The sequence below is a fragment of the Centropristis striata genome, chromosome 13 (assembly GCF_030273125.1).
Source record: "Centropristis striata isolate RG_2023a ecotype Rhode Island chromosome 13, C.striata_1.0, whole genome shotgun sequence".
Taxonomy (NCBI): domain Eukaryota; kingdom Metazoa; phylum Chordata; class Actinopteri; order Perciformes; family Serranidae; genus Centropristis; species Centropristis striata.
Genome location: NC_081529.1, coordinates 21,690,900 through 21,702,844, shown reverse-complemented (window position 1 = coordinate 21,702,844; position 11,945 = coordinate 21,690,900). Strand labels below are relative to the sequence as shown.

At 41.8% G+C, this 11,945-nt stretch overlaps 1 protein-coding gene across 2 annotated transcripts in view; it reads right to left on the bottom strand.

Moving 5' to 3' along the window:
* Window positions 1-11,945, bottom strand: part of taok2a (TAO kinase 2a) — a 40,056-nt gene that overhangs the window by 4,904 nt on the left and 23,207 nt on the right. Inside the window, exons 15-20 of one of the 2 annotated variants that reach the window (XM_059347582.1) lie at window positions 11,733-11,861; window positions 9,269-9,472; window positions 8,460-8,699; window positions 6,910-7,131; window positions 2,860-3,042; window positions 1-940 (exon numbers count right to left, since the gene is read on the bottom strand). The exon at window positions 1-940 is cut by the window's left edge and continues 4,904 nt beyond it. In XM_059347582.1, the coding sequence (XP_059203565.1) occupies window positions 14-940; window positions 2,860-3,042; window positions 6,910-7,131; window positions 8,460-8,699; window positions 9,269-9,472; window positions 11,733-11,861 (1,905 nt within the window). In that variant the 3' untranslated portion in view covers window positions 1-13. The remainder of the gene's footprint in view (window positions 941-2,859; window positions 3,043-6,909; window positions 7,132-8,459; window positions 8,700-9,268; window positions 9,473-11,732; window positions 11,862-11,945) is intronic. The other variant, XM_059347583.1, reaches the window with a different exon arrangement.

Below are 11,945 nucleotides of genomic sequence, written 5' to 3'. Positions count from 1 at the left end.
CAGACCAGGTGTTTCATGAGTAGGAGAGGTGCGAGCCGTTGGAGATGTGGGAAGTGACTGACGTGCTGCGGCTCAGCCCGCCATCGCTGCCGCCACCGCCCGGCCCTCCTGATGCCGTCCTCCTCAGAGGCTGGGGGCTGTTCCTGAGCGCCATCAGGCTGGGGCCCCGGATGCTCAGGCCGCCGCCGCCGTAGCCGCCCTGCGACGACGAAGATGAGGATGCGGAGGAGGGGGGGGAGGAGGAGGAGAGGGAGATGGGCGGAGGTGGCGGCGGGGGAGGCAGCAGAGCCAGAGACTGGGAGGAGGCGTGGGTAGCCAGGTGGTGGTGGTGGGCCTGGGAGTGGTGGGGGTAGTGCACGCCCCCGCCGCCACCGCCGCCCGCCCACTCCCTGGCGCGGTCTCGCTCCCGGCTGTCGTGGCTGTCGCGGTACAGCTGCGGCGTGCTCTGGTGGTGCTGGTAGTGCTGCGGGAGGTAGTGCTGCTGCTGCTGCTGCTGCTGGTGGTGGTGGTGGTGGTGGTGGTGGGAGGAGGAGTGGGAGGAGGACGAGGAGGAGGTGGAGCCGCGGCTGCTCTTGTGCAACTCGCTGTCCCTGCCGAGGCCGTGGGACGAGGTGATGGACTCGGCACGGCCGAAGCCTCCGCCGCCGTGGTTCTGGCTGCGCCAGGACGGAGTGGACACCGAGTTCTGCACGCTGTGGCTCCAGTGGCTCCCGGAGCGCGGGACGGGCCGCGAGGGCCAGCCGCCGGAGCCCGAGGACGGGCTGGGGGTCGGGTAGCCCTGGTTGAAGGCCTCGGCAGGGATCCCGCTCAACGCCATGTTGCTGAAGCCCAGACGCATGCTCTCCGAGTCAAAGGCCTCGATCTCGTGGGCCTGGCGCTCCAGCAGAGTCCTGATCCGCTCCGAGCGCTCGTTCTGCAGCGAGAGCATCTCCTCCTCGATCTGACCACAGGACGACTCGTTAGTGTCAGAGTCACAACAACAAACAAACAAACAACATGTTCTCCCCTAGATGTGAAGATCTTAGATTTGTCTTGTAGGGCTGGGAAATAAAAAATATATCGATATATTTTTAAATGTGATATGGAATTAGACCATATTGCAAATATAGATATAGTTCAATTTTTTTCTTTCTTGATATATAAATGCTGCCCTTACTAGGGTTTGTCATATTTAGTTATTTTGTAATGTTCGTCATTCTTTTCTCATATAAATATATTTATTTCAGAAAAAGACTGGCCTATTTTATTTCATAGGCTATTTTTATTTACTTTATGGAGGTTTGATTAAAAAAAAAGGTACTCCTGTTTTACAGTTTTTGTTCACTAAAATAAACTACTTGCAACATGTCATGGCTTTGACTGGACATTTGCTCTGACTTTGTGATAAAAATATTGGGATATATATTGTATATCGATATCCAGCCTAAATATATCGGGATATGACTTTTGGTCCATATTGCCTAGCCCTATTGTCTTGTATGATAACAAACTGAATATCTTTGATTTTTTTTTTTTTTTTTACTGTTAAACTTTCTTCAGACATTATATGGAAAAAAATACTTAAATTTCTTCCAATTAAACCCGATGTGCTTTCAGCTTGTTTTTGTTTTCTGGCTCCTTAATGTTTGTTATTAATTATATGTGAAAGTCTTCTGAGGCGTTCCTTCTGCACTTTGAGTTGCTTTGTTACATAAATAAACTTGCTTTGCTTTGTTGAATCTAACAAAGCTCTAAGGAGCAGAACCCTCTTTTATCTGACACATTAATTATTCATGATAAAGCAGCAAGTCCCATGAAATAAATGCACATAAACTAGAAAAAGTTCTGACTGCAGACTGTTGAAAATCCAATAAACACACTTGTTTAAAAATATCTTGAGCTGAAACGATTAATCAGAAAACAGTCAAATAACTGGCATCGATTCTAATAATCTATTAATCATTTCAGTCATTTTGTGAGCGGAAATAATGAAACAATTCCAACATTCTGATTCTTGAATCTATGAAGATTTCCTGCTTTTTGTTTTAATAAAATGACTGTAAACGAATAATTTTATTAAAACGAGACGCTCTGAAGATTTGATGGGATTTTTTACTATATCAACACTCTGAACCCCCAGTGTTTTTGCTCTTTTTATATTCACTTCTGTGTCCTTGTATTTCACTGCAACATATAAAATCTATAAGTCCTGCAGCTCTACGGAATCAGCACAGTCAGTACAACTCAAACAGAATAACACGGTTAGAATGACAGAAATTGCTCCAAATATTGTACAAATGAAAGTATTGTCATGTTTCCAGCCTCTCCTCTCCGCTCTGTGTAAATAGCCTCTCCTGTCCTCTCCTCTCTGCTTTGTGTAAATAGCCTCTCCTGTCCTCTCCTCTCTGCTGTGTAAACAGCCTGTCCTGTCCTCTCCTCTCTGCTTTGTGTAAATAGCCTCTCCTGTCCTCTCCTCTCTGCTGTGTAAACAGCCTCTCCTGTCCTCTCCTCTCTGCTCTGTGCAAACAGATTTTCAGTGAATATTTGTCACGTGACCGTTGGTCTCAGCAGAATCAATCATGCCTTCACAGTGTCTCTGAGGAGCAGAATTTAATGTTTCTAACAGGATCTGGTTTGTTTTAAATGACTAAATGACAGAATAAAGAGATTCTGACAGTAATATCAACATTTAACACAAGTTTTGGTCACTTTTAGTAACGGAAAGTTCCTGAATTGATGATCTGTTCGAAGACTGTTGGAAAAGTTCAAACTCTGACGATAACACCTATTTACAGTTTCTTTATATAATAATTGGCAGCAGCGAGAGCAGCAGAGCTTTATATAACACAGAGAGAAGCAGGAAGGGGTTAAAGCTCTCACCCGTTGCTCCAGCAGCGCCCGGCGGATGGACACCCTCTGCTCCAGGTCCTTTACCTCGCGCTCGTGCTGGGTGTCGGTGTGGATCTTGATCTTGCTCTGGTAGGCGTTGAGCAGCTCCAGCTCCTGCTGCAGCTGCATCCTCAGCACCTGGTACTCCGCCTCCTGCGTCTCATCCAGACGCAGCTGTGGGACAAACGATGGCGATCGTCAGCATTACGGGAGATCAAAGGCCACATGACGGCTGTTATTAAAACAGCAGGAAAATATGTTTATGTGCAACAGATAAATTATTATTATTTTTGCCACGACTGTTGTTTATTTGGGTGAAAAAGCATTAGTTGGCATTTTACATATGGAGGCTGCAAGCTGCCAGAATAAATAAATAAATTGCTTGATGAATAAATGAATATACAATTAAATATACCAAAAATAATATTTAAATTGTGGGCATAAATTGATACAATTAATAAAAAATAAAGATAGATGAATCAATAAAATTAAAAAAAATATATATATATTAATAAATAAAGAAATACATTATTAAATAAATGCCATTAAATGTACCATATAACAACATTTAAATGGTAGGCATTAATTTATTGATAAAATGTGACAAAAATCGATAGTTTGAGAAAATAATGAGGAAACATGTAAAGGGAAAATAAATATACAAACATTGCTACAAAATAAAATAATTTAAATAAATAAATGACTAGATAAATGAATAAATATGCCATTAAGTGTCCCAAATATAATATTCAAATTTGGGGCATTCATTCATTGGTAAAATGTGACAGAAATTGATAAATGTATAGCGAATGAATAAATATGCCATTAAATAATAATTTAATTGTCTGAGATTTTTTTGGGGGCAGAAATAATTGCATAATCAAATCAATAAAATAAACATTAAAAATACTTAATGAAATAAAGTCATTTTGAATTGAATAAAAATATGAATTAATGCCGAAATGTATTTCTAATATTATTTTTGTCAAATTTATTGCCATATTATTTTCTTTATTGAGCTGATTTTTTACTTATTTTATCTTTATTTTGGCAACTTCCTTTCTCCAGACTAGAAGTGTGCAGGTGTACTGCAGGTGCAGTGTGTGCGTTTGTGTACAGGCGTGTGCGTGCACGTGTGTGTGCACGTGTGTGCGTGATGGTGTGTGCATGCAGGTATGTGTGTGTGTGTGTGTGTGTGTGTGTGTGTATGAGGGGCATTTTATGCCAGCACACTATACTAAAACGCGTGTACAGCGCCTATGCGATGACATCAAACGTCTAACGTGCGCGTGTAAATTCCATTCACTTTCAATGGACAGACAGGCGTCACGTAGGCGTCACGCAGACGCTGTACACGCTTTGTTGCGCATACGCCTACGTGACGGCTGCGTGACGGGTGAACTACGCCTCAAATACGTGACATGAAGACCCGCGTGACTGTTAAGTACAATTCTACATAGGCGTACAGACACGCGTATTGCGAGTACACCAGATAACATGGGTGACGGGTGGAAAGTGCCACGAGCGAACGCAGTGGACGCCTGTGTGTGTGTGTGTAACGCGTGTACGCCTATAACAGTTCAGCTGTTACACAGAGTCTCAGCTTCATACGGGATTGTGAAAGCAGAACTTATAGAGGAACTCCAAGCCCCAACAGAGCTGTCAGGATATTTCTATCATTTTCAGGCCCGTTTTTATTTTCTTGATGATATTTAATGATAGCAAGAGTGAAAGGGATAATTAAAATAATTTCAGCTACTTAAAAATAGTAACAGTAAAGTGCGACGCTCACAGCCAGTTCCCAGTTCGCTCTTGGACATACAGTTCAATACGCATCAGCTGTAATGTACAAATTGAATATTAAGTAGCCATGCGGACCTGTCCAATGAATAAGGATGCTTTTTGAGTAATTTTATGCGCTTGGACATACAGTTCATTAAGCATCAGCCGAGGCGTGTACTTAAATTGCATTTAGGTAGACTGAAACAGCCTAAACTGTGTAATAGGTCTCTCTTGGTAAAACATGGATTGCTTTAATTGTGAAGCGAATCGGCTGTTAAACTCAAAATTCGCCATCATAGTTTGATAAAAACATATTTTGTTACAAAAAATGTAAACAAGTATGTAAGAAAGGATATAAATGTATAATTGCATTTGTAACTCGGCCCTTGTGACCACCCTGGAACTCTTCGTTGACGGGTGGTCGTTATATTTGCGGCTCGCACCGCGTCGTGCTTTATTTCTCACAACGGCTGGCGGCTCAACCTTAAACAGTACAAGTAAACACTGGCGTGAAACAACAGAAAGATTAAAGGGCGGTGCTGTGTCCTTACTGGTTTCCACACTAACTGGTTGCTGTAGGATATGATCTGCGCATGTTCTGTTACGCATGAGCTGTCCGTGGTACTGAAACAACAATCGCCGTTAATGTGAGGATTCTGTCTGATGTTGTGCTGTTCCTTAACACGTTATCTACTGTTTGGGTTCATCTGTAGTCGGCACTTTGTGCAATAAAATTATTTATTGTGCCGTGCGATAGAGCCGATACGCATGTTTTGTCTTTACTGTTGTATTGTGTACAGCCTTTATAGAGCTCTATTGGGAGAGCTTGTGTACGGAAGCGCATTGCATTCACTGGATTAAAAAAAAATAGACACCTTTTCTCGTAAGATAAAGAAAAAGGAAACGTCTGTTAATCCTCTCTCAGTGGCAATGATGGCGCTATCGCAGTTAATCTGCTACTACTACCTTCTCGGTTTGAGACACTGGGAAATACTGATGTTTCTTAAAAATGAGGATGGTATTAATATAAGTATGTCAACACTGCGTGACAAAAAAAAGTCCTGTATTAATAAATACTTATTATCAAGCATAAAAAAGAGGGAAAAAGTATCATCATGCACTAGTATAGGCTACTGTTCTCTGAACCATGCATGGTTCACATTTATTAACATAATTATTATTATTGATTATTAATCATAATCATAACTAATGCCGGCGGGTGAGCCTGATGTTTGGGAAGGCCACATGTTATACACAGCGCCGGGCAGAAGTTGACCGGGCTCTGCTCGGTCAACGGTGCTGCTGATCGCTTCTGAAGTAAGCTACTTTCATGTTGTTTATCTCATCACCATGGCAATGCAGTAGCTGCATCATAATAAATCCCTGGAATATGGGGGAAGCTAATTGCTCGCGATCGCAGCTCCTTTGATGAGAACGCGCACAGAGCACAAAGCTCAGAACCGGACAATGCTCGGCTGATGCTTAATGAACTGTATGTCCAAGCGCATAAAATTACTCAAAAAGCATCCTTATTCATTGGACAGGTCCGCATGGCTACTTAATATTCAATTTGTACATTACAGCTGATGCGTAATGAACTGTATGTCCAAGAGCGAACTGGGAACTGGCTGTGAGCGTCGCACTTTACTATTACTATTTTTAAGTAGCTGAAATTATTTTAATTATCCCTTTCACCCTTGCTATCATTAAATATCATCAAGAAAATAAAAACGGGCCTGAAAATGATAGAAATATCCTGACAGCTCTGTTGGGGCTTGGAGTTCATCTATAAATTCTGCTTTCACAATCCCGTATGAAGCTGAGACTCTGTAACAGCTGAACTGTTATAGGCGTACACGCGTTACACACACACACACACACACACACAGGCGTCCACTACGTTCGCTCGTGGCACTTTTCACCCGTCACCCATGTTCTCTGGTGTACTCGCAATACGCGTGTCTGTAAGCACGCCTATTAATCAGACTTTATGCTGGCACAGGCGACGTGTTTTAGGCGTTTAAGTATAGTGTGCTGGCATAAAATACCCCTGATAGTGTGTGTGTGTGTGTGTGCATGTATGTAAGTTCGTGTGCATGTGTGTGCGTGTCCCGTGTGCATGTAGGAGTGTGTGTATGTACAGTCCCTAGGTATGTGTGTATGCAGTGCAGGTGTGTCTGTGCAGAACCGTGTGTGTGTGTGTGTGTGTGTGTGTGTGAGATCAGGTGCAGTGTGTAGCAGGTGGGCGGGGTTCCTTGCCTTACTCACAGCCTGTGTGGACAGCATGTCGTTGATGGAGTGGTCGTACTGCTCGGCCAGGATGGCCAGCTTACGTGTCTGCTCCTCTTTGAGGCGTTTGAGGACAGCCTTGTGGTCGGACTTGGGAGTGCTCTCCAGCAGGTGGTTCCTCAGGGCTTTGTACTGACGGGTCTGGATCTTACAGGTCTCCTGGAACTGACGCTTGATCTGCAGCTCTTTGGACTGAAACACGCTTCAGTCAGCATTTAATGCCACAACATGGTACACATTCTAATGCTCACACTAAAACTAAGGGAGATTTTTATGTCATTTATTGACTTGATCTTGACATTTAGACTGAAAGGTTTGCATGTTTAGACGATCTCAATTTTGCAACAGGTTTGCTGTGTGGAAGGCTAGTAGTTTACTGAGGTTTTTAAAGAAAATGTTAATGAAGCCGAGGGTTTAAGCTTTCAGATGGTTTATATTTCATCTCTATCGGCTCCAGAGGCTGAGGAATAAATTACTCAGGAGACGTTGACATTCGGAGCCGTTTTTCGGGTTTTGGGAGGTTGTTTTGACACAGTGCTGAGGTTTTCAGAGAGAGTTCTAGAGGGTCTGAATAGTCGCTTAATATAGTGACAAAGTCTCGAGTTGACAACACTGCTCGCCGCATCGGTCTGTTGTCACATTAACTCCGTTGGTCAGCTTCTACAAAATGACCTGTATGGGAACAGAGGCCAAGGGGAACTAACGGCTTTCCAAAAAGTACTCAAGAAGTACTCAGTGAAAACACGCCGTTTGATTGAAACGTTGACGACACTTTGGGTTGTGAAAGCGCCTTAAAGACTTCAAGCTGATTCTTAAATCACCGATAAGTGGAACAGAGTTCTGCTTGTGTCACTTTGTTACGGTATGTTTGGTTGCTTGTGAGCGCTCCACTCGTACTCTGGTTTGGACCAAAACAGCCGGTCCAGACCTCCTGAGAGGGTCTCTAGTGTGGCTCAATCCACAGTGAACGTGATCTGACCAACATGAAGCAGATTGTGTCTCCTGATCAAACAGTGAAGGTTAACAGAGCATAAAGATGTTTCTCATTGTAGGCCAACAATGAGATAAAGATACTTTCTCTCTGCACAATTATCAACGTATCACTCAGAATAATGTAATATTTTCCATTGAGGCTGGCCTTCTGGTAATACAGCTATATATAAATAATGAATCAACACATTACTAAATCCGGCAGCGTCAGCAGGAGCTCCTTCTGAACGTTTCTTTACACATTAGTTTGGTGAACAGCAGAGCAGATTGCAGCCGGTAGAATCAACAGTCCTCTGGGTGTTCGGCTCCACGCTGCTTTGTTCATTTCCATTTTTACATCTTTCACCACCAACTTTACAACCAGTAAGAAATAAAACTGTGAAGAATTTTTCAGCCCTCTGCAAATCTTTTTATTTTTTTATCTGGTCATCTTAAATTTCTGCTCTGTGAAATCAAACCAGACTAAATACAAAACGAACCAAACCTATCAATTTCACTCTGATTCGGACAAATTCGGGGTCTAGACCTACCTTGAGGCTCTTGGGCTGCTGCCGGACCTCCATGGTGTGCTTCTGCCTCAGCTCCTGCTCCCGGCGCTTGTTGTACTCCATCTGGTTGGTGAGCTCGGTCTGGTGCTGCGTCCGGATCAGGTCGGCCCGGGTCCGCTGCACCGAGCCCAGCTGCCTGAACTCTAGCTCCTGGGTGGACTCGTGGTGCCGCAGCAGCATGGCGCACTCCAGATCCTTCTGGGTCTGCTTCTTGTTCAGGTCCTGGTAGAGGACCGGAGAAGAAAGGAAAATATAATTCACACAGATGTATCACTTAAATGATGGTTACTTTTCAAATTATCAGTAAACTTGCTTGTTTGTTATTTGAATTATCAACCAATAAAGCTCATGTTTATAAAGATTTAAGATATATATTAATAAAAAATACAAATTTTGAGGATGGAGCTGAAAAAAATAAATAAACTGATGTTAATCAAAAACGTTCCCCCTGATTTGCATGATGAAGCAATAGTGCATAAATAAAGTAATACAAAAATAATAAATATTCATGTTTGGGAAAAGAAAAAGGGAGAAAAGTGAAAATAATTAAAAAATAATGATCTCAAATTATATAAAATAAAATAGATTTAACAAATAAATAAATGGAAAAATTAAAAATACCTAAAAATAATAAAAATAAATAAATGACACAACTAAACAGGAAAGTAAATAAATAGGACTCAGGTTTAAGTTTGGGCTGTACCTCTCTAACAGGTTTGAATGTGGCCGTGCCTCTCTGAGCAGGTTTTTTTTTGCTGTACCTCTCTGACAGGTTTGAGTTTGGACTGTACCTCTCTCAGCAGGTCCTGCTCCAGGTTGTGGCGAGCGAGCAGCATCTTCCTCTTGTACTGGCGACACTGCAGCTCGTAGTACTGCCGCTGCCGCCGCAGCAGGCTCGCCTCCTCCTCCGCCTGCATCTGCTGCAGACATTCCTTCTGACGGATCAGCCACTCCTGTTTCTCACGCTTCGGAGTCGACTGGTTCTCGTTCAGCTCCTGGTGGGTCCAAAGAGAGGAAACATCACTCATCACTTTTATTCTTCTCGTCCAAACAGTCTGAAGCAGAATAAAGGACTTATTCACAAAGAATTAAAAATTTTAAAAAATATGCTGATGACGTTGAACAATGATTCAATTAATTAATTAACTTATTTATTTATTACTGCGTCTCTTGAAAAGTTTGTAAGTTGCTCCAAGATTAGTTTTTGATTAACTACACTGTGTTCCAAATTATTATGCAACTGAGTTTTTTCTCCGATTTTCCTAAATAGTCGATGCAAATGACAGTCAGCATAATTTAAGTCATCAACCATTAGTTTAATGAATTGTAATGTGATTGGACGAACCTCTCAATGATAACAGTATTTAAAAAAAAAAAAAAAACTTAAAATGCACTGTTCCACATTATTACGCACGACAGAGTTTTATAACATTTTATAGGTTTTTAAGAACTGAAAATGCTCATTTTTGGATTTTCCAGCATTCGGAGGTCATATTTACTGAAATCAAAAGCTATTTCAATCAAAATCATCTTAACAAGTCAAGTTACATTTTAACATAGGACCCCTTATTTGATAGCAGCTTCACAATTCTTGCATCCATTGACCTTGTGAGTGTTTGGAGAGTTTGTGCTTGAATTTCTTTGCAGGATGTCAGAATAGCCTCCCAGAGCTGCTGTTTGGATGTGAACTGCCTCCCACCCTCATAGATCTTTAGCTTGAGGATGCTCCAAAGGTTCTCAATAGGGTTGAGGTCAGGGAAGGATGGGGGCCACACCATGAGTTTCTCTCCTTTTATGCCCATAGCAGCCAATGATGCAGAGGTATTCCTTGCAGCATGAGATGGTGCATTGTCATGCATGATGATTTTGTTACTGAAAGCACGGTTCTTCTTTTTGTACCATGGGAGAAAGTGGTCAGTCAGAAACTCCAAATACTTTTCAGAGGTCATTTTCACACCTTCAGGGACCCTAACGGGGCCGACCAGCTCTCTCCCCATGATTCCAGCCCAAAACATGCCTCGCCACCTCCTTGCTGACGTCGTAGCCTTGTTGGGACATGGTGGCCGCCCACCAACCATCCACCACTCCATCCATCTGGACTATCCAGGGTTGCACGGCACTCATCAGTGAACAAGACTGTTTGACAATTAGTCTTCATGTATTTCTGGGCCCACTGCAGCCGTTTCTGCTTGTGAGCATTGGTTAGGGGTGGCCGAATAGAATAACTGATAGAATAACGCATAACTGCAAGCCTCTGGAGGATCCTACACCTTGATGTTCGTGGGACTCCAGAGGCACCAGCAGCTTCAAATATCTGTTTGCTACTTTGTAATGGCATTTTAGCAGCTGTTCTCTTAATCCGATGTTTTTGTCTGGCAGAAACCTTCCTCATTGTGCCTTTCTCTGCACAAACCCGTGTGTGCTCTGAATCAGCCACAAATCTCTTAACAGTACGACGATCACGATTAAGTTTTTCGCGAAATATCTAAAGTTTTCATACCTTGTCCAAGGCATTGAACTATTTCACGCTTTTCGGCAGCAGAGAGATCCTTATTCTTTCTCATGTTGCTTGGAAATGGTCATCTGCTTAATAATGTGGAACGCCCTTCTTAAGTAGTTTTTTCCTTAATTGGGCTCACCTCGCAAACTAATTATCACAGGTGTCTGAAATTGATTTCAGTGATCCAAAGAGCCCTGAGACACAATACCATCCATGAGTTTAATTGAAAATCAGAAAATGTGACACTTAAATACAATTTGTGTAATAATTTGGAACGCAGTGTAATTCATTGATAAAATGTCATAAAAAGATAAACTAATGGTTTAGGGAAATAAATATGGGAGAACACAAAGGGAAATTAAAAAATAAATTAAAATTACAAAATAAATAGAAACAAAAATGTTTAGATATTAAAAAAAAAGTTAAAAATGAAAATGCTAAACTAATAAATACATTATTAAAATGAAATAAATAAAGAGAAAGAAAGAAGCATTGATATATAAATACATACAATACATACATTTTTACATACATTTAAGAATTTATGTAGAAATAAAATAAAAATGCTGAACTAAATAAATTAATTTAATAAAAAATCATAAATAAAGAAAAGATAGAGAGAGAAAAATAAAAATTAAAACATTTATTTAGAAATGTAAAAAAATTGAACACAGGAGGAGACACAACGCTATCCTGTGGACATAAAGGGTAAATAGGAGTGTGAGTGTGAGTGTGTGTGTGTGTGTGTGTCTGACCTCCTTCAGCTGGTCTTTGCGCTGGCGGTACTGGCGTTTCTGTGACTCCAGTAAACTGGTGAGCTCTTTCTTCTGCTGGCCCAGGATGTGCTGCTGGAACTTCTTCTCTTCTGCCAGAGCAGCTTTGGTCTGCAGGACACAGAGGACACGTGACAATGATACACACGTCATGAAACACACAAACAGAGTGTGTGTGCATGTGTGTGCAAGTTA